The sequence below is a fragment of the Scyliorhinus torazame genome, chromosome 7 (genome assembly GCF_047496885.1).
Source record: "Scyliorhinus torazame isolate Kashiwa2021f chromosome 7, sScyTor2.1, whole genome shotgun sequence".
NCBI classification, from domain to species: Eukaryota; Metazoa; Chordata; class Chondrichthyes; order Carcharhiniformes; family Scyliorhinidae; genus Scyliorhinus; species Scyliorhinus torazame.
The window spans coordinates 155,747,157-155,768,156 of record NC_092713.1 but is presented as its reverse complement, the minus strand read 5'-3'; the positions used below and the strand labels follow the sequence as shown (position 1 = coordinate 155,768,156).

The following is a 21,000-nucleotide window of genomic DNA, read 5'->3' as shown; positions in this document are numbered from 1 at the left end:
GCTAATTGCTCACAATTGTGAAGGGTTCAAACAAGAAGACAGAATCAGAAGGAAAAAATCTTGACTGAATTGCTCAGCAGAGAACCAGCATAAACATGATGGGCCATAAACATAGGGGGCTGGTTTAGCGCACTGGGCTAAATCGCTGGCTTTTAAAGCAGGCCAGCGGTACGATTCAATTCCCGTACCAGCCTCCCCGACCAGGCGCCGGAATGTGGCGACTAGGGGCTTTTCACAGTAACTTCATTGAAGCCTACTTGTGACAATAAGCGATTTTCATTTCATTTTTCAAATGGCCTCCTGTGCTGTAAAGACTCTGCCAGGAAGAACCTTTCTCAACCCAATGATAAGAGTTTCAGCAGAAATTATTGGAGAAGGGACATTGAAAGAGACAATTTAAATGGTTCTCAAAATCAGTTGGATGAGAAATAAGGATATGTTGAGAGGATTTATTGACATTGGATAGGCTTGTTGGGTTCAAAGACCTTCCATTGTTCCTCAATTCTATTGTGTTTCTACCTACATGAGTTTGGAAACAAGCCTGGATAGGTTTTAGTGTCAATTGACTGAATGCCATTTCAGTAAATTCTAGCCGCAAAGAAGGATTGTGTGGGTCCAGCCCACGAATGGCTGGAAAAAGTCCAATCGACTTACTGCTCATTATTCAAATTGGTGTTGTGATGTGTTTATGATTCATTCTGAGATCCCTGAATAAGGAGGTCTGAAGGAGGTTATTGAGCCAATCACCCGCCTCGCTACAGATCCACTTTTCCTCATCCTTCAAGGAAGAAGAAGAGGGACTGAGGTTGAGAGAGGCCATTACAAAGCTGTGGTGAAAGGCACAGCCACCAGTGGTGGGACAAAGGGATTGGGGAGGATGCACGAGAGGCCCAAATTGGAGGAACACCGGGCGGGATTCTCCGACCCCAGACCGGTCGGAGAATCGGCGGGGGTGGGGGGGGGGGCCCGATCCACGCGACGCTGCTCCGACGCCGATTCTCCGGTAACCGCGGTGCCGGTAGCGCCCCCCCGGCGATTCTCAGCGCGCGTTGGGCCGTGTGGCTGCCGAGATAGGCTGAGTCCTGCCGGCGGCGTTCACATGTGGTCCTACCCGGCGGGACCTCGGCATTCATCCTGCGGGGGTCGGCCTGGGGGGGGGGGGGGGATCCGACCCAGGAGGGGGGGAGGGCTCCACCGTGGCCTAGCCCGCGATCGGGGCCTACCGAATGGCGGGCCGGCTTCTGCAGGTGGGGGCCTATTTTACTCCGTGCCGGGCCCCTGTAGCTCTCCGCCATGTTGCGTCGGGGCTGGCACGGAGAAGGCAACTAACGCGCATTCAAAAATTCACGCCGGCCGAAGCGTGCATGCGTAGACCCGCGGCGCCGGTTGACGCCGGTATCGGCAGCTGGAGCTGTTTGAGTCACTCCAGTGCCGTGCTGGCCCCCTTTGAGACGCAGGATCGCTGATCCTGGGGACCTGTTGATGCCGTTGTAAAATGCGACGGCGTTTACGACGGCGTCAACACTTAGCCTCAGGATCAGAGAATCCCGCCCACAGCTCTCAGAAGTTGTAAAGCTGGAGGAGTTTAGAGATGGGGAACAACTAACATGGTGCTCAGAGCTGGTGCATGTAGCCCAGTCTATGGTATCATACACAAGCTTAAGAATGGGGACATTGCTGTAACAACAAGCTGCCAAGAATAAATAATTCCTTGTTTCTGTTATTGCTGGACATCCTGAACCAAGAACTTGCAGCTGTTCCCAGCTTTAATTTTTTTTAAATGGATGATGCAGTGATATCATGGTTGTGTTGTAATTCACCGACTGACCACTAGGAGTCTCACTTGTATATAAGTGACTATTAGAGTCAGGTGACCGCAGACTGGCTGGAGGGAGCTGAAGAGAGAGTTGCTTGTGCATGATCCTACTGTTATTCATATGTTTTGTATACAGTTTACCCACAGTTAATGTCAATAAATTGTTTATAGCTTCAGCTACAAGTGTTTTTGTAATATAAATCAGGCCATCCGACAAGAACATTACAGATGTTACGTTTATCAACTGAAAAGCAAGGGCCACCCTCGCCCGCCCCTCTCATTTGGGAAAAACATTTATTTTTGTCTGCTTAATACTGGATGCACTTCGTGCCTCGAAGTAGAAAAATGGAACCGATCACTCACGTGGGATGTGATTGTGACCACTGGACAGGCAGTGAATGCCCTCCTCAAAACAAGTTATGTTAGAAAGCAAGTGATATTAACTGCACATCACCCAATATTTATGCTGTTTTACGCAAGGACTGAGAAGTGTCTTTTGTCCTGTTGTTCAGTCAATAACACAAGCCACTGATCTCTTGTAGGCCGTCACTGTGAGAGCATTGTTGATCTGTGCCTTTCACGGCCATGTCGGAATGGAGGGACATGTATGTTTGCTATTAACACTCCCCTCGGATATACCTGCCAATGCAGACCTGTAAGTGTAACAGAGTTTTTTTCCTATCCTTCAGTTTGTTTGAATAATCATGAATTGTTTGGAAATGTTGTCACTTTTTTCTGAAAGAACAACCTGTTAATACCTGTTATTTGCCACAAACTCCAATCCCTTCCATAGTCGATGATGGCCCGGGACAGGCACTTGTGTAACCAGTCCTATTAGCAATTCTCCGCCAGCTGAATGTATCAATGGTAGCCCACTTGAACTGACTGGGGCAGGCATTGGTCAAAGACTGCCTGGTTTCTAGCAACCTGATTGCTATCTCTGCACTTGTGCTCAACAGTTGTGAAGTGAAAGCAGGGTTCGAACCACAAGCTACATACATAGGATTTTCCTGCATGAATCTGCCCCTATTCTCGATCTGAGGTGACTATGAACTGCATCTTCTGCTGTCCAAGTCTTGTATACCACTCCTAGGTTTGATTCCTTTTTTAAAAAAAATATTTTATTGAAAATATTTGGTCAACCATCACAGTACATTGTGTATCCTTTACACAATAATATAACAGTATGAGTAACAATGACGTGTTTTATAAACAAAAAATAAATAATATATGACAAAAACTAAAACTAAATGGCAACTGCCTTGTCTCAGATAAACACTCTCCAAAAATATGATTTAACAGTCCAATATACAATTATTTATAGCAACGACCTATACATATTATACATATATATTAACAACCCTGAGAGTCCTTCTGGTTCCCCCGGCTGCTGCTGCAGCCTTCTTCTTTTCCATTCCCTCTATCTTTCTGTGAGGTATTCGACGAACGGTTGCCACCGCCTGGTGAACCCTTGAGCCGACCCCCTTAGGACGAACTTAATCCGTTCCAGCTTTATAAACCCTGCCATATCATTTAACCAGGTCTCCACCCCCGGGGGCTTGGCTTCCTTCCACATCAACAATATCCTGCGCCGGGCTACTAGGGACGCAAAGGCCAAAACATCGACCTCTCTCGCCTCCTGCACTCCCGGCTCTTGTGCAACCCCAAATATAGCCAACCCCCAGCTTGGTTCGACCTGGACCCCCACTACTTTCGAAAGCACCTTTGTCACCCCCACCCAGAACCCCTGTAATGCCGGACATGACCAGAACATGTGGGTGTGATTCGCTGGGCTTCTCGAGCATCTCGCACACCTATCCTCTACCCCCAAAAATTTACTGAGCCGTGCTCCAGTCATATGCGCCCTGTGTAACACCTTAAATTGAATCAGGCTTAGCCTGGCACACGAGGACGATGAGTTTACCCTACTTAGGGCATCCGCCCACAGCCCCTCCTCAATCTCCTCCCCCAGCTCTTCTTCCCATTTCCCTTTCAGCTCATCTACCATAATCTCCCCCTCGTCCCTCATTTCCCTATATATATCTGACACCTTACCGTCCCCCACCCATGTCTTTGAGATCACTCTGTCCTGCACCTCATGCGTCGGGAGCTGCGGGAATTCCCTCAGCTGTTGCCTCGCAAAAGCCCTCAGTTGCATATACCGGAATGCATTCCCTTGGGGCAACCCATATTTCTCGGTCAGCGCTCCCAGACTTGCGAACTTCCCATCCACAAACAGATCTTTCAGTTGCGTTACTCCTGCTCTTTGCCATATTCCAAATCCCCCATCCATTCTCCCCGGGGCAAACCTATGGTTATTTCTTATCGGGGACCCCACCAAGGCTCCCGTCTTTCCCCTATGCCGTCTCCACTGTCCCCAAATTTTCAAAGTCGCCACTTCCACCGGGCTTGTGGTGTATTTCTTCGGTGAGAACGGCAATGGGGCCGTCACCATAGCTTGTAGGCTAGTCCCCCTACAGGACACCCTCTCCAATCTCTTCCACGCCGTTCCCTCCTCTTCTCCCATCCACTTACTCACCATTGAGATATTGGCGGCCCAGTAGTACTCACTTAGGCTCGGTAGTGCCAGCCCCCCCCCTATCCCTACTACGCTGTAAGAATTCCTTCCTCACTCTCGGGGTCTTCCCGGCCCACACAAAACTCATGATACTCTTTTCGATCCTTTTGAAAAAAGCCTTCGTGATCACCACCGGGAGGCACTGAAACACAAAGAGGAATCTCGGGAGGACCACCATTTTAACCGCCTGCACCCTCCCTGCCAGTGACAGGGATACCATGTCCCATCTCTTGAAGTCCTCCTCCATTTGTTCCACCAATCGCATTAAATTTAACCTATGCAATGTACCCCAATTCTTGGCTATCTGGATTCCCAAGTAACGAAAGTCCCTCGTTACCTTCCTCAGCGGAAAGTCCTCAATTTCTCTGCTCTGCTCCCCTGGATGCACCACAAACAACTCACTTTTCCCCATGTTCAGTTTATATCCTGAGAATTCTCCAAACTCCCGAAGGGACCGCATTATCTCTGGCATCCCCTCCGCCGGGTCCGCTACATATAACAACAAGTCATCCGCATTCAGAGATACCCGGTGTTCTTCACCTCCTCTAAGTACTCCCCTCCACTTCTTGGAACCCCTCAGTGCTATTGCCAGGGGCTCAATCGCCAGTGCAAACAATAATGGGGACAGAGGGCATCCCTGCCTTGTCCCTCTATGGAGCCGAAAGTATGCAGATCCCCGTCCATTCGTGACCACACTCGCCACTGGGGCCCTATACAACAGCTGCACCCATCCAACATACTCCTCTCCAAAACCAAATCTCCTCAGCACCTCCCACAAATAATCCCACTCCACTCTCTCAAATGCTTTCTCGGCATCCATCGCCACCACTATCTCCGCTTCCCCCTCTGGTGGGGGCATCATCATTACCCCTAGCAGCCTCCGTATATTCGTATTCAGCTGTCTCCCCTTCACAAACCCAGTTTGGTCCTCATGGACCACCCTCGGGACACAATCCTCTATCCTCATTGCCATTACCTTGGCCAGAATCTTAGCGTCTACATTTAGGAGGGAAATAGGTCTATAGGACCCGCATTGCAGCGGGTCCTTTTCCTTCTTTAGGAGAAGCGATATCCATTCTCCAGGGTGGGCGCCCTTCTGTTTCCTCCCCTATCTCCAAGTCCACCCAATGTGGAGCGTGATCCGAAATGGCTATAGCTGTATACTCCGTTCCCCTCACCTTCGGGATCAACGCCCTTCCCAAAAGAAAAAAGTATATTCGCGAATAGACTTTGTGGACATAGGAGAAAAACGAAAACTCCTTACTCCTAGGTCTGCTAAATCTCCAAGGGTCTACTCCTCCCATCTGCTCCATAAAATCTTTAAGCACCTTGGCTGCTGCCGGCCTCCTTCCAGTCCTGGACCTCCACCTGTCCAGCCCTGGTTCCAACACCATATTGAAATCTCCCCCCATTACCAACTTTCCCACCTCTAGGTCTGGGATGCGTCCTAGCATACGCCTCATAAAATTGGCATCATACCAGTTCGGGGCATATACGTTTACCAAAACCACCGTCTCCCCCTGTAGTTTGCCACTCACCATCACGTATCTGCCCCCGCTATCCGCCACTATAGTCTTTGCCTCAAACATTACCCGCTTCCCCACTAATATAGCCACCCCCCTGATTTTCGCATCTAGCCCCGAATGGAACACCTGCCCCACCCAACCTTTGCGTAGTCTCACCTGGTCTATCAGTTTCAAGTGCGTTTCCTGTAACATAACCACGTCTGCCTTAAGTTTCTTAAGGTGTGCGAGTACCCGTGCCCTCTTTATCGGCCCGTTCAGCCCTCTCACGTTCCACGTGATCAGCCGGGTTGGGGGGCTTTTTACCCCCCACCCCCTTGTCGATTAGCCATCCCCTTTTTCCAGCTCCTCACCCGGTTCCCACGCAGCTGTGTCCCCCCCAGGCGGTGCCCCCCCGCCCATCCCACCCCATACCAGCTCCCCCCTCTCCCCAGCAGCAGCAGCCCAATAATTCCCCCCCCCCCCCCCCCCCCCCCCCCGCTAGATCCCCCACTAGCGTAGTTACACCCCCCATGTTGCTCCCAGAAGTCAGCAAACTCTGGCCGACCTCGGCTTCCCCCCGTGACCTCGTCTCGCACCGTGCGACGCCCCCTCCTTCCTGCTCCCCTATTCCCGCCATGATTATCATAGCGCGGGAACCAAGCCCGCGCTTCCCCCTTGGCCCCGCCCCCAATGGCCAACGCCCCATCTCCTCCACCTCCTTTCCTCCCCCCACCACCTCCTGTGGAAGAGAGAAAAGTTACCACATCGCAGGATTAATAACATAAAACTCCTCTTTTCCCCCCTTTTTACCCCCCTCTTCGCCCCCCCCATACTCGCCCCACCACTTTGTTTCAAACGTTCTTTTTTTATTATTATTAAATAACCCGCTCATTCCAATTTTTCTTCCACGATAAAAGTCCACGCCTCATCCGCCGTCTCAAAGTAGTGGTGCCTCCCTTGATATGTGACCCACAGTCTTGCCGGTTGCAGCATTCCGAATTTTATCTTTTTGTGAAGCACTGCCTTGGCCCGATTAAAGCTCGCCCTCCTTCTCGCCACCTCCGCACTCCAGTCTTGATACACGCGGATCACCGCGTTCTCCCACTTACTGCTCCGAGTTTTCTTTGCCCATCTAAGGACCATCTCTCTATCCTTAAAACGGAGGAATCTCACCACTATGGCTCTAGGAATTTCTCCTGCTCTCGGTCTTCGCGCCATCACTCGGTATGCTCCCTCCACCTCCAGCGGACCCGCCAGGGCCTCCGCTCCCATTAACGAGTGCAGCATCGTGCTCACATATGCCCTGACGTCCGCTCCCTCCGCACCTTCAGGAAGACCAAGAATCCTTAGGTTGTTCCTCCTCGCGTTGTACTCCAGCGTCTCCAGCCTTTCCACACATCGTTTATGGTGTGCCTCGTGCATCTCCGTCTTCACCACCAGGCCCTGTATGTCGTCCTCATTCTCGGCAGCCTTTGCCTTCTCGACCCGAAGCTCCCGCTCCTGGGTCTTTTGCTCATCCTTTAGCCCTTCGATCGCCTGTAATATCGGGGCCAACAGCTCCTTCTTCATTTCCTTTTTGAGTTCTTCCACGCAGCGTTTCAAGAACTCGTGTTGTTCAGGGCCCCATATTAAACTGCCACCTTCCGACGCCATCTTGGTTTTTGCTTGCCTTCCTTGCCGCTGCTCTAAAGGATCCACCGCAATCCGGCCACCTTCCTCTCCTTTTTTCATCCGTATCCAGGGGGGATTCCCTTCTGGTTCGCCGCACAGCACTTTTAGCCGTTAAAATTGCCGTTGGGGCTCTTATTAAGAGCCCAAAAGTCCATTCCACCTGGAGCTGCCGAAACGTGCGACTCAGCTGGTCATCGCCGCACCCGGAAGTCTAGGTTTGATTCCTTGAGGTTAATATCCTTTCCAGGGCCAGAAAGCCCAAAGTTTTGTTTTCCCTTGTCTAAACTGTTCCAAGACAAATATGCCACCCTTGCATCTCAATGGCTAGAACCAAACAGATCCTTTGTCTTCCCTTGTCAATGAGGCCTTGCATGCAGGTATTTTTCTCCTATGTGCCCTTTGATTGGCTACTCGATCGCTGAGGGCATTACTTGCTGCCTCAGCAGTCAGATGCTGGCTAACCAACTTTTTATACTTTCACAGTCTATTTGTCTGATTAACTGTCCCTCCACCTTTAATGATCTCATGTGTGTCAGTTCCCACAAGTCCCTGAAACCCTACCAGTTGTGGTCCCCGTATTCTAGGGGACAGCTGCCTGTGTAACCAGTGCATGGTTATTGCAATTCATTACAATGAGAGGGAGCCTATGCATTAGGAGCAGGAGGCGGCCGTTTGGTCCCTTGAGCCTGCTCTATCATTCAATCAGATCATGGTTGATCCAATCGTGGCCACAGCTCCACTCTTCCACCTACCCTTGCTAACCTTTGACTCCCTTGTTAGAATCTATCTATCTCTGCCTTAAAAATACTGAGTGAAACGCTTCCACCATTTCTGGGAAAGAGAGTTCGAAAGACTTTCCTTCAGTTTTGTCTTAAATGGGCTACCCCTTTTTAAACTGTGTCCCTTGTTCTCGTCTCTCCTCTCAGCATCCACCATGTCACATTCTCTCAGGATCTTTTATGTTTCAATAATATCAGCTTTCATTTTTCTAAACTCCAAAATGATTACAGGCCCAGTCTGTCCAACCTTTCCTGATAAGATAACCTCCATCCCATGTATCAGTCGATTGAATGTTTTCTGAACTGCTTCTAACACATTGATATACTTTCTTAAATAAGGAGACTAAAACTATACATCGTACTCCAATATGTTAGTCAAATGTGGTTTCCCTTTCACAAAACCATGTTGGCTCTGCCTGTTTGCATTTCACTTGGAGCTTATCCCCACTGCTACCTGCTAGATAATAGATTCCAGTATTTTCCCTATGACAGTGTAATGCTAACTGACCTGCAGTTTCCTGCTTTCTGTCTTCCTCTTATCTTGAACAGAGGAGCCACATTAACTACTTGCCAGCCTGATGTGACCTTTCCGAAATCTAGGGAATTTTGGAAAATTAAAATCTATGCATCTGCTGTCTAAGTAGCCACTTCTTTTCCGACCCTAGAATGAAGTCTGCCAAGACCTGGGACTTGTCCGCTTTTGGTTCTATTAATGTTTTCAGTACCCTTTCCCTGGTTATTATAATTGGTCTAAATTCCTTCCTCGTTTTCACCTCCTGATTAACAATTATTTATGGGATGTACATTATCTTTCAGCTTTGTATAATTTGCCTTCCCCAAACTTATTGCCTTTACTCCTGTTCTATCTTTGTCCTTTTCCGTAATGGTAAATCTAACTACATTATGGCCACTAGATCCAAAATGGTCCAAATGCTACTTCATTCACTTGTCCAGCTACATTTCCGAACACTAAATTTAGAATTGTACCCGTCTCATTGGGCTCATTTATGTGTTGGTTAAAAACGGTCTCTTGAATGCAGTTTAAAATTTTGCTCCCTCTGTGCTCTTTACACTGTTGGTATCCCAGTTGACATTCAAGTAGTTGAAGTTCCCAATGATTACTGCAATATTGTTCTTTCACTCGGAACTCTGTCTACATATTTACTCTTCTTGCTCCCTTCCACTATTTGGGGTATCTTTATCTATAGTAGAGTCCGAGCAGAGTGACTTGCTGCCCCTCTTTTATTTCCAAGCCTAACCCATATGGCCACATTTGATGCTTCATTTAATATATCATCCCCCCCCCTCACGGCTATAATTGATTATTTGATCAATAATGCTACATTCCTGAGGGCCGGTTTAGTTCACTTGGCTGGACAGCTGGTTTGTGATGCAGAGCAAGGACAGCATCGTTGGTTCAATTCCCATAGCTGCTGAGGTTATTCTCAATCTTGCCCCTTGCCTGAGGTGTGGTCTTCCTCAGGTTAAATCACCACCAGTCAGCTCTCCCCCTCAAAGGGGAAGGCAGCCTATGGTCATCTGGGACTATGGCGACTTTACCTACCCTTACTACACCCTCACCTTTTTTTATTCTTCTCCCTACCCTGCATGGAAACAATATATCCAGGGATGTTGAGCTGCCATTTTTGCCCCTCCTTAAGCCATGTTTCCACAGCAGCGATGATATCACGCTGCCATGTGTATCTGTGCCCTCAGCTCATATACTATGTTCCTTGCATTTATATATACATGCCTTTAAACACTGTCAAATTCCTGTGCTGTGCCCCTTTTAGCTTATGCTGCTTCTGTCTTTCAGAGTCACTCACTCAATTCTCCTTCTCCCGCTCTAAATTTGTCCTCCGGTTCCCATCCGCCTGCCAATTTTGTTTAAACCATCTGCTAGTTCTTTTTTGTCCCAGGATTAATACCCCAGACTCACTCACTCGAGGATGAACCTTCACTTTACTATTTTACATTTTAAATACCTGAAGAAACTCGTACCATCTGTTTTATATTTCTAGCTAGTTTTCTCAATTTGAAGGATGAATAATGCTGAATGTCTTTCACTCCTGTTTTAATTCTCTCTGCAGGGCGTAGTCGGAGCGAGTTGTGAACACACCAACTACACCTGTGGGCAGGTATTGTGCCAGAACGGTGGGATTTGCTCCATGAGTCCCATGGGCCCCAGGTGCAATTGTTTGAAAGGATTCAGCGGCTCAGTGTGCGAGCTACCCATCTGCCTTACCAGGCAGTGCCACAATGGCGGCACCTGCCTCCCAAAGCCTTCGCCACCATTCTTCAGCTGCCTGTGCCCAGCTCCATTCCAGGGGCTGACGTGTGCTGAAACAGAGAGCAAGAGCTGCCAGTTGCCCCTGTGCAAGGGGAAGGCTGGGGACCGAGTCTGTGACCAGGAGTGCAACAACCACGAGTGTGAGTGGGATGGTGGTGACTGCTCGCTCACCTTGAAACCTTGGGAGAACTGCACAGAGAGCCTGCAATGCTGGAAGTACTTCAACAATAACCAGTGTGACCCCGTCTGCAACACACCCGAGTGCCTGTTTGACAACTTCGACTGTCGGTTCACTCAGAAATCCTGCCAGTACGTTCAAAATCTATGCCAGGCTTTTGGAGCTCTTCTCTCTGGGCAGCTGTGTGAAGTTGGGTTAAATGGGTAGGGCGAAAGAAGAAAAGGATTTGCCCTTAAACAATGTCTTTCCCACCCTCTGAACATCCCAAAATGCAATACAGCCAATGAAATACATAGAGCTTGAAGTACAGAAGGAGGCCATTCAGCCCAATATGTCTATGCCAGTCTCAGCAGGTCTGACAGCATTTGTGGGGAGAGATACTCTTCCTCAAAGCTAGAGAGGACTTGAAATAGGATCAGACTTGTACTGATTGGGGGTGGAGGCGATGGTGTGGGCACGTGGAGCAGTGGGGCTGGGTAAAGGCCAGCGAAAGGTGGAGATTGACAAAGATGTCATGGACAGAAAGACAAAGAGAATGTAAACGGTGGTGATAATGACTAAGAAGGGTGCTGAGAGTGGCACATTTAAGAGATCAGAATGTGTTCATGGCAGAATAAAGGTGAGCAGTGTGTCAAAGGACATCTAGGAACAGGGAACAGATGGCCCAAGTGGGGCAGGGTGGGGGTAAGAGGACAATGGTGTGTGAAAAACGGATCAATGGAAGAAATGAAAATAAACTGATAGAAATAAAAATGGGGTGGGGAGAAAGTTCACAGTCTGAAGTTGTTGAACTCAATGTTAATTCCAGAAGGCTGTAACATGCCGAACCGGAAGAGGAGGTGCCATTCCTCCAGTTTGCACTGAGCTTCGCTGGAGCATTGCAGCAGGCCAAGGACAGACATGTGGACATGAGAGCAGGACGATGAGTTGAAACGACAAGCGAAAGGAAGGTCTGGGTCCTGCTTGTGGTCGGACCGAAGGTGTTCTGCAAAGCAGTCACCCAGTCTGCGTTTAGTCTCTCCAATGTAGAGTAGACCTCATCGGGAGCAGCAAATGCAATAGACCAGATTGAAGGAGGTACACGTGAAGCGTGCTTCCAAGAACCTAAACACTCCTTTCAGATGTGGCAGCGCTTCACGTACACCTTTCAATCTCATCTATTGCATTCGCTGTTCCCAATGTGGTCTACTCTACATTGGAGTGACTGTGCAGGCTGGGTGACTGCTTTGCAGAACACCTCCAGTCCGTCCCCCGCAGGACCCAGATCTTCCAGTCGCTTCCAATCGGGTTTGATTTCCAACTTGGGTCACTTCTGTGTGGAGTCTGCACGTTCTCCCGTGTCGCCGTGGGTTTTCTCCAGGTGCTCCGGTTTTCTCCCACAGTCCAAAGATGTGCAGGTTAGGTGGATTGGCCATGCTAAATTGCCCCTTCTTGTTCAAAAGGTTAGGTGGGGTTATGGGGATAGTGTGGCAGCGTGGGCTTAAGTGGGGTGCTCTTTCCAAGGGATGGTGCAGACTCGATGGGCCGAATGGCCTCCTGCACTGTAAAAATTCTATGATTAACATTGAGTTCAAAAACTTCAGATTGTAAACACCCTCCTCCGTCTTCACCCCATTTTTATTTCTATCCGTTTATTTTAATTTCTTCCATCAATCTGTTTTTCCCCCCTCACCATTGTACCCCCCCTCACCCCACCCTACTTGAGCCATCCGTTCCCTGTTCCCAGTTGTCCTTTGTTCTGCAATTAACACATTCTGATCTCATAACGTTTCACTTTCGAAAACCCTCTTAATCATTATCACCACCATTTATATTTTCCTTTTGTCCATGGCATCTTTGTCAATCTCCACCTATTGTTGGCATTCTATCCAGCCCCACTCTTCCATGCTCTTCCACTACAATATAAATCTGATCCTATTTCCAGTTCTCTCCAGCTTTCACAAAGAGTCATCCAGACTCAAAACGTTAGCTCCTTTCACTCTCCACCGATGTGTCAGACCTGCTGAGATTGTCCAGCATTTTCTGTTCTTGTTTCAGATTCCAGCATCCGCAATAAGTTATTTTACCTCCATGTTTATGCCCCACACAACCTCCTACTTCTCAACTTAATTTACACCCTGTCAGGTTAGCCTTCTCTTCCTTTCTTCTTCAACTACTTATTCAGCTTCCCCTTAAATGCAGCTGTATCATTTGAAGTGCAGTCACTCTAAGAAGTGCAGTAAGAAGGCTTACAACACCAGGTTAAAGTCCAACAGGTTTGTTTCAATATCACTAGCTTTTGGAGCGCTGCTCCTTCCTCAGGTGAATGAAGAGGTCTGTTCCAGAAACACATATATAGACAGATTCAAAGATGCCAGACAATGCTTGGAATGCGAGCATTAGCAGGTGATTAAATCTTTACAGATCCAGAGATGGAGTAACCCCAGGTTAAAGAGGTGCGAATTGTATCAAGCCAGGACAGTTGGTAGGATTTCGCAGACCAGATGGTGGGGGATGAATGTAATGCGACATGAATCCAAGGTCCCGGTTGAGGCCGCACTCATGTGTGCGGAACTTGGCTATATGTTTCTGCTCGGCGATTCTGCGTTGTCGCCCGTCCTGAAGGCCACCTTGGAGAACGCTTACCCGGAGATCAGAGGCTGAATGTCCTTGACTGCTGAAGTGTTCCCCGACTGGAAGGGAATATTCCTGCCTGGTGATTGTCTAAGAGGTGCAATAGCCAATTTGTGCAGAGCAAGCTCCCATAAAGAGCAATGCGAAAACTGCCTAACTTATTTTAGTGATGTTGGTTGAGGGTAGATATTGGCCGGGAGAACTCTTCTACCTCTCTTTCAAAATAGTGCCATGGGACCTTTGACACCAACCTAAGAGAGCCCTTGGTTTAAGCTCTGAAAGATGGCTAACATTGCAGCACTTCCTCAGTATTGCACTTGAGATTCTGTTGTCAAGTCTCTGGACTGGGACTTTCTGTCTTGGAGCCATGACTTAAAGTTGTTTCGGAATAGCATTTAAGCTTACTGTGCCTAGTACGCAGAACAATAACAAGAGCTGCTATGTTTGCAATGTACATTAACTCATAATGTCGTCATAAGGCTGGAACTGGACAAGGTTGATTTTTGGGGATGTTTGTTACTCTCTAACTTGTCCTTTGTGATCCCCACAGCCCACTTTATGAGAAGTACTGTGCTGACCACTACCAAGATGGTCACTGTGACCAGGGTTGTAACAGCGAGCAGTGTGGTTGGGACGGCCTAGATTGTGTGGATGACGCCCCTGAGCAACTGGCGAAGGGGACGCTGGTGCTGATCGTGCTCCTACCTCCAGAGGAACTGCTCAACGATGCCGTGAACTTCCTTCGAAGGCTGGGGGCCCTCCTGCACACTGTCCTGAGATTCAAGAAGAACTCGGAAGGGGAACCTATGATCACCCCTTACTACGGCCATGGCTCTAGAATGAAGAGATTTATTCGGATAGTGAGAGAGCTTGGGCAAGAAGTTATAGGGTAAGAATTTATGAGTCAGTGTTCCTTCCATATAATGTCTATTGCTTGGGGAGCATGTTTATTTTAGTTTTTTTTAGGGGAGGAGTGCACTATGATGCTGCATTGTGCAATGAACTGTCTAATATATATGCTTGTTTATGCTAATGAGTAGCATGGCCAACCAAAGCAGGTGGGGCTGCAGCCTTAAACCTTGTATTGCAGTGGAGGGTCGTTGCCGCATGTGTGCATCTACATTGAGCAGGAGATACCAAATTCTAGTATGACGGAAAAATTTAAGGAGAGGCTCCCTTAGCTCCCTAACAGCAGTGTGTGTGTACCTACACCTCAGGGACTGCAGCGGTTCAAGAAGAAAGCTCACCACCACCTTCTCAAAGGCAAATAGGGGTGGGCAATAATTGCTTGTCTAGCCAGTGACGCTCGCATCCCGTAAATGAATTATTTTTAAAAAAAATGTCAGTAGACATTGTTCAGGCTATCTGTCGGGAATATTGTTACAGAAATTCAGGCATATCAGTAATGTAACAGCATGGTTGACTAACAGCCATCGCCAATATTTGAGAAGATAGGAAGTGGTGGGCCCCAGAGCTCAATGCTGAGTCCTCTTGTTTTCGATGAATAGATTATTCGATCTTGGGCAGGGGGACACAATGTTGAAATTTGCTGACAAATTATAATGAGGGGTTTAACAAAGGGGATTGTAAAAATACTTTCAGAAAATATGAACATCAGAATGGGCAGATGCAATTTAATGGGCCTTTTGGTGATAGGAGATGGTGACTTGAGTGGATAGGGCAGACACTCTGAAGCTACATTATATGATGGTGTGAAAGATGTGACAATGAATAGATAAATCCGCAAAAATGGTCATTAACATTTTGGATTTTATAAACAGGGGCATGTTTTAGGCAGAGGACCTTGACAAGGGGAGCAGTGGCACAGTAGTATTGTAATGCAGAGACCCACGGTAATGCTCTGGGGACCTGACTTTAAATCCAACTATGGCAGATGGTGAAATTTGAATTGAATAAAAATCTGGAATTAAAAGTCTTAATGATGACCATGAAACCATTGTTGATTGTTGTAAAAACCCATCTGGTTCACCAGTGCCCTTTTGGAAAAGAAATCTGTCGTCCTTACCTGGTCTTGCCTACACGTGACTCCAGACTCACAGCAATGTGGTTAACATTCAAATGCCCTCAGGAGTGGGCAATAAATGGTGGCCCAGCCAGTGACACCCACATCCCATGAACGAATAAAAATAAAGCTTGGGATTGTAGATTCATGAGAATAATAATGGGGTTGCGAAACAATGGCCATGGGGAAGAGTTCAGCATTATGTGAGTCTCTTTGCACTGGTGTAGAGGTGGTGAACAGGCGATTTCAGGTTTTAAAAAATTATACAGGGTTTTGTTGGTGAAGAAGGCAAAACGATTCTTCTGTCTGGTTGGGGTGAGAGGTCATTAATGTAAGGCCACAGGGAGTGGAATGAGCGATTGGGAGAATTACTTTTTGAACATAGGGCAGTTAGTGTATGGAATACTTCTCCAATGACTGTGGTTGAAACATTCAGAGAAAAGTGGAAATTGTGTGAGGTTCAGGAAGATGCAGCAAAGAGCTGCCATGGGCACAAATTAGTTAACGGTTATAAACTTTTTTTGGTTCTGTGGTTAATCTTGGCATTTCTAACTTTTTGTTCCTCACGCACAGTTCCGAAGTCTACTTGGAGATTGACAACCGTCAGTGTTTGCAAACATCTGAGGATTGTTTCCCATCAACAGAGAGTGCAGCCGCCTTCATTGCTGCCCAGTCCAGCAAGGGCAACCTGCCCTACCCAATCAAGTCTGTTAAAAGTAAGTGCAGTCAGCTCCCAAATCTGTCAAGTTTACCACCTCCAACCAAAATTTCTCCAATGGTGTTTTGAGGCTTCAGCTGTTAAGAAATGCATTACCAAATGCCCACTTGTGGGAATGCGAACTAGAATGGAAATAAAAATAAGCTACGGTTGTGTTTTATAATAAAAATTATCACCTCCACTTCCCAACAGTATCTGTGGGTGTTCTTTTGAGATTTGTATCTAATTATGTTTTTGTATTGGGTGGCAGAGCAGCATTCATTGCTCATCTTTGTTGCCCTGAAATAATTAAGAGTCACCACATAGTGTGGTGTGGGCCCAACTGGGTGAGGAGATATGGTCCTTACCCAGTTTACAAGGTCATTTTCAAAGGTTTTCTGAGATTTGATGTGAACTGAATAATCTCTCCTCCTTCACTCTCAGTTGAACTTCCAAGACTACAGTGTGGATGAGGGGAGTAAGGCAAACACTGCACTTGAACCATTATTAGTCAAGTCCCGACTGAGACCAGTGGAGCTGACAACCTCTTAGCACCCACATAACAATGTTTTACATTCAGGCCCTTTTGATGCAAGTCAACCTCTTTAAGCACTGTTGTTTTATTTTGATTATAAGTATTTTAACCTTTCACACGTGCTTAATGGGGGAAACATAGAACCGTAGATAATTACAGTTGTCCCTTTCAATCATCCCTATCACAAGCCAAAGCATAAGTGTTGCCGTTTAGCAGTTGTCATCAATAGACATTGAATGTGAACTTCCGGTGGCAGCCATGGAGTGAGTGGTCACATATTTGGCTCCCGTTCAATGGTGTGTTTTTTGTGGCCTTTACGCCGGTTTGTCGCAGGAATTTTGTCGGAAAAAGGTACAGAAGTGAGAGCAGAAGAGAGTGACCCCTAGTTTATGGAGCTGCGGTCCAGAAGTGCCTGGGAAAAAGTGAACCAGTTGGTTGTGGTGAGTGTGGTGCGGACAACACACGCGGAGATGGCGGATGGGCAGGGTCTGGCCCTGCCGGCTCAGTGGTCAATGGACCCAGTTGGTGAGCTTCCTAAATAAGAAGTTCACCCAACAGCGGAAGGAATGTTTGGAGGACCTGGCCCGGGCGGTGGACTCGATCAAGGCGGTTGGTCGACCGCTTGGAGACGAGACTGGCAGCACAGGGACAGGTTATCCAGAGGTTGGAGGAGCTGGCGGGGGAGCATGAGGAACAGTCCATTTCAATGGCAACAGAGGTTGGGCTGATGCGGGACCGGCAGAAGTGACTGCTGGAGAAAGTGGAGGACCCGGAGAACCATTTTCGGAGGCAGAATATCCAGATCATGGGTCTGCTGGAAGGAATCGAAGGATGGGATGCGGGTGCCTATGTTGGGAAGATGCTGGAGAAGCTGCTTGGGGAAGGTGCGTTTGACCAGCCGTTGGAGGTGGATCGGGCCCACAGGGCACTGATGCGCAAGTCCCAGGGAGAGTGAGCCGCCGAGGTGGTGGTGGTGCGATTGCATTGGTTCCTTGACAAGGAACACATCATGAGGTGGGCCAGGCAGATGAGGCGATGCACTTGGGAAGACTTCGAGATTCGGGTGTACCAAGACCTGGGAGCAGAGCTCGCGATGAGGAGGGTGAGCTTTAATAGGATCAAGTTGGCCCTGTACAAGAAGGCCGTTAAGTTCGGACGACTGTACCGACTCGCCTCTGGGTGACCTATGGGGCTGGGAGTTGTACTTTGGTTCGGCGAAGGAAACGGTGGACTTCATGAAGGAGAATGGACTGGCAGGAGAAGGATGATCTTGAACTTTGATTGAGGAGAACTGAACTATGTTGTGAAAAACTTTGGGTTTATGTTGTTTAGATTTATTTCGATTTTTTGCGTTCTTCGGTTCTGGTTGGGGTTAGGTCGGTTTACAGTGCTTTGTTTAGGGATGAGGGGTGGGTCTTCGTGTTCGGACCTTGGGAGGGATTGTTTGTTTGTTTTTACTTCTTGCCTTTGTTTTGACTGCATTAAGCACGGGGAGAGGGGAATCAGTGGAGGGTAGGTTGCTAGGCGCCGTGGGCGGGAGCTGCCAGGCTAGCTGGGCGTGCTAGTTCACGGAAACAAAGTGGGAGTGAGGGTGTTGGGCGGTGGGGGGGGAATTATACTGCTGGCTGGGAGGGGACTTTCAAAGTGGAGGAGGAGGAGGGCTGATGCCGGTAGTTGCCAGAGGGCGGCACAGGGTAAGTGCGGGACATGGGCCGTAGGCTGGCCTAGGAGAGGCTATTGTTGATCGGGGCGGGAGGGGGTACCCCCCGACCAGGCTGGTCACGTGAAACATTTGGGGACTGAATGGGTCAGTCACAAGGGCCCGTTTCGTGTGTTTGCGCACTTGAGGCAACTGAAGGCGGATGTGGCTATGTTGCAGGAGACACATTTGAAGGTGGGGCATCAGATTAGGTTAAGGAAGGGATGGGTTGGACAGGTGTTCCATTCGGGGTTACACTTTAAAACGAGGAGCGTGGTGATCTTGGTTAATAAGCAGGTGGCATTCGAAGTGGGGAATATAGAAGCGGACCCGGGGGGTAAATATGTTATGGTTAGTGGGAAGCTGGAAGGAATGGCCATGGTGTTGGTAAATATATATGCCCCGAACTGGGATGACGTTGAGTTTGTTAGACGGGGACTTGGGACGATCCCGGACCTAGATTCACATCGACTGATTATGGGGGGAGATTTCAATACGGTCCTGGATCCAAGGCTGGACCGGTCGAGTTCTAGGTCAGGGAAGGTATCAGCTGTGGCAGGGTTTTTCAAACCCGGGCTCGCGACCCGCAAATGGGTTGCAGGTGAGTGTTGGGAGAGTCGTGGACCGATCAGTTGTGGCTTTCCCGATCGCAGGAAGAAGTTCCCAGCTGCCGTCACCAGCTTTTAAGAATGCCAGCCGTGGGCAGTCCCCGATTGGTTGCGGTGTTTGAGGGCGTGGGCGGCGCAAGGCTGGGCTTTGTGCTGGTCACCGTGCACAGAGCGGTGGTGTGGGGGGGATAGGGCTGGTGGAGGATGAGCTGACAGGCGTCCACATGGTCACGATGCAAACAGTGGTGGCCCCAGCTTGGAGCTCCACTCTGGTGCTCATTCTTTGCACGCTGATCGGCTCGTCCCCCTCCACCGATCGGCAGTGTGCAACCTGCGGCTACTTGGTCAATCCGTTCAACGGCCAGTACAACATCCGTTTGCACTCCCACAATGGTACGTACTGGTCAGGAAGTGGTCTGTGGGTACACTGAGAGGAAACCATGCCAGGTTTGTCGGAATACTGATTAAAGAAGGCCAGTCAATAGGGCTGACATAGGTGAACACTGGAAGAAACCTAGTTATCACTTTGTGTTGACACGCTCTGGAAACCAGGAAGTAAGTACTTTTGGTGAGAATAGAGCAGGAGGTGACTTGGATGTTTGGACAGTGCAATGCAGTGGAACCAGTAAGAAATAGTGTAACGTTGTGCCTGTTTGACAAGTTACTTCATCTCCTCTAAAGTTGTAATTTTGTAAAGTAAAAACAAGATTGTCCTTTTTTCCATAATTGGTTAAATTTCTAAAGAAATAGGAATAATTTTAAAGCAAAGTTTGTGTGTAAATGTAAGGATGCACATGTTCAACTGAAGTTGTTTTAATTTTTAGCAGTAAAAAGTCATAAATTTGGAAAAATTGGGTATTAGAAATAAAGTTTCAAAGTAAAAAAAAAAAAAAAAAAAGACCAGTCTTTGAATATGAACGATGAGTCTTTCCGCCAGAGGCAGCGGCAGAGAGAAGGTCATGCACCCGGCTTTGGGAGCAAAATCATAGAGGTGAGATTTCTCCATTTTGTAGCTGCTAGTTAGCAAGCGACAGGACTGTGTAAAGAACTGAAGATGGGTCATTTTGTAATGAGGTAGAAAGGGCCAGAGATACAAACAGAACAGGATCTCACAACTAAATCTGCTGGAAAGAGCTTCTCACGAGAGTCCACGGTAGGACAAGGCTGTGCTGGTGTGAGCTCCAGGGCCTCTGGCAAACAAACAATTAAGAAGAAACTGAAATCGGGAACAAAGCAGTATAAAGATGATTTCTTGAGATATGGCTAATTGTGCCAATGCAAATCAGGATGCAAAGCCCATGTGTGTTAAATGCAGGGAAGTACTGGCAAATGAAGTTTAAAATCCTCAAATCTTCAAAGGCATTTGAAGACTAAGCATGGCAAGTACGAGGACAAACCTCTTGATTTTGTTCAAAGCATGCAACAAGAACTTAAATCGTCAGCTTAAATGTAACATTGAATGTCGGTCCTTAGCTTAAATGTAACATTGAATGACAAAGCAAGAGAGATCGTGAGGACCAAGCAGGCCCGCCTGCACATTAAAGGTAAGCAATAATGGTGTGTCGCGAAGGTCAGTCGGCGAGGGGCGTTAACGTCAGCCGGCATGTCTCATGAACGTTGGCCAGCATGGGTCCCAATGATCCGCCGGTTGGTAAAAGTGGGTCCCGGAAAAAAACGTTTGAAAAACACTGAGCAATGGCAAAGGAGATTCGGCGGTTCATGGAGAGCATTGGGGGGTTCGATCCGTGGAGATTTGGGAGGCCGAGGAGCAAGGAGTTTTCATGCTACTCCCATGTGCATAAGGTGTATTCCGGAATAGACTTCTTTGTGATGGACAAAACACTGCTGGCTGAGGTGGTAGATGCTGAATATTCAGTAATTGTGGTGTCAGACCACGCCCCGCACTGGGTGGACTTGCAAGTTAGCAAGTGAAAGGCCCAGCGCCCGCAACAGAGGTTGGATGTGGGGCTGTTAGCGGAGGCGGAGGCATGTGAGAGGGTGAGGGAGG

The 21,000-nt window shown here is 48.2% G+C and overlaps 1 protein-coding gene across 1 annotated transcript in view; it reads left to right on the top strand.

Annotated features, from left to right (window-relative positions):
• LOC140426642 (uncharacterized) overlaps nucleotides 1-21,000 on the top strand; it is a 194,610-nt gene that overhangs the window by 144,687 nt on the left and 28,923 nt on the right. The window contains exons 24-27 of the mRNA XM_072511705.1: nucleotides 2,359-2,471; nucleotides 10,440-10,948; nucleotides 13,981-14,319; nucleotides 16,027-16,169. Of these exons, the coding sequence (XP_072367806.1) occupies nucleotides 2,359-2,471; nucleotides 10,440-10,948; nucleotides 13,981-14,319; nucleotides 16,027-16,169 (1,104 nt within the window). The remainder of the gene's footprint in view (nucleotides 1-2,358; nucleotides 2,472-10,439; nucleotides 10,949-13,980; nucleotides 14,320-16,026; nucleotides 16,170-21,000) is intronic.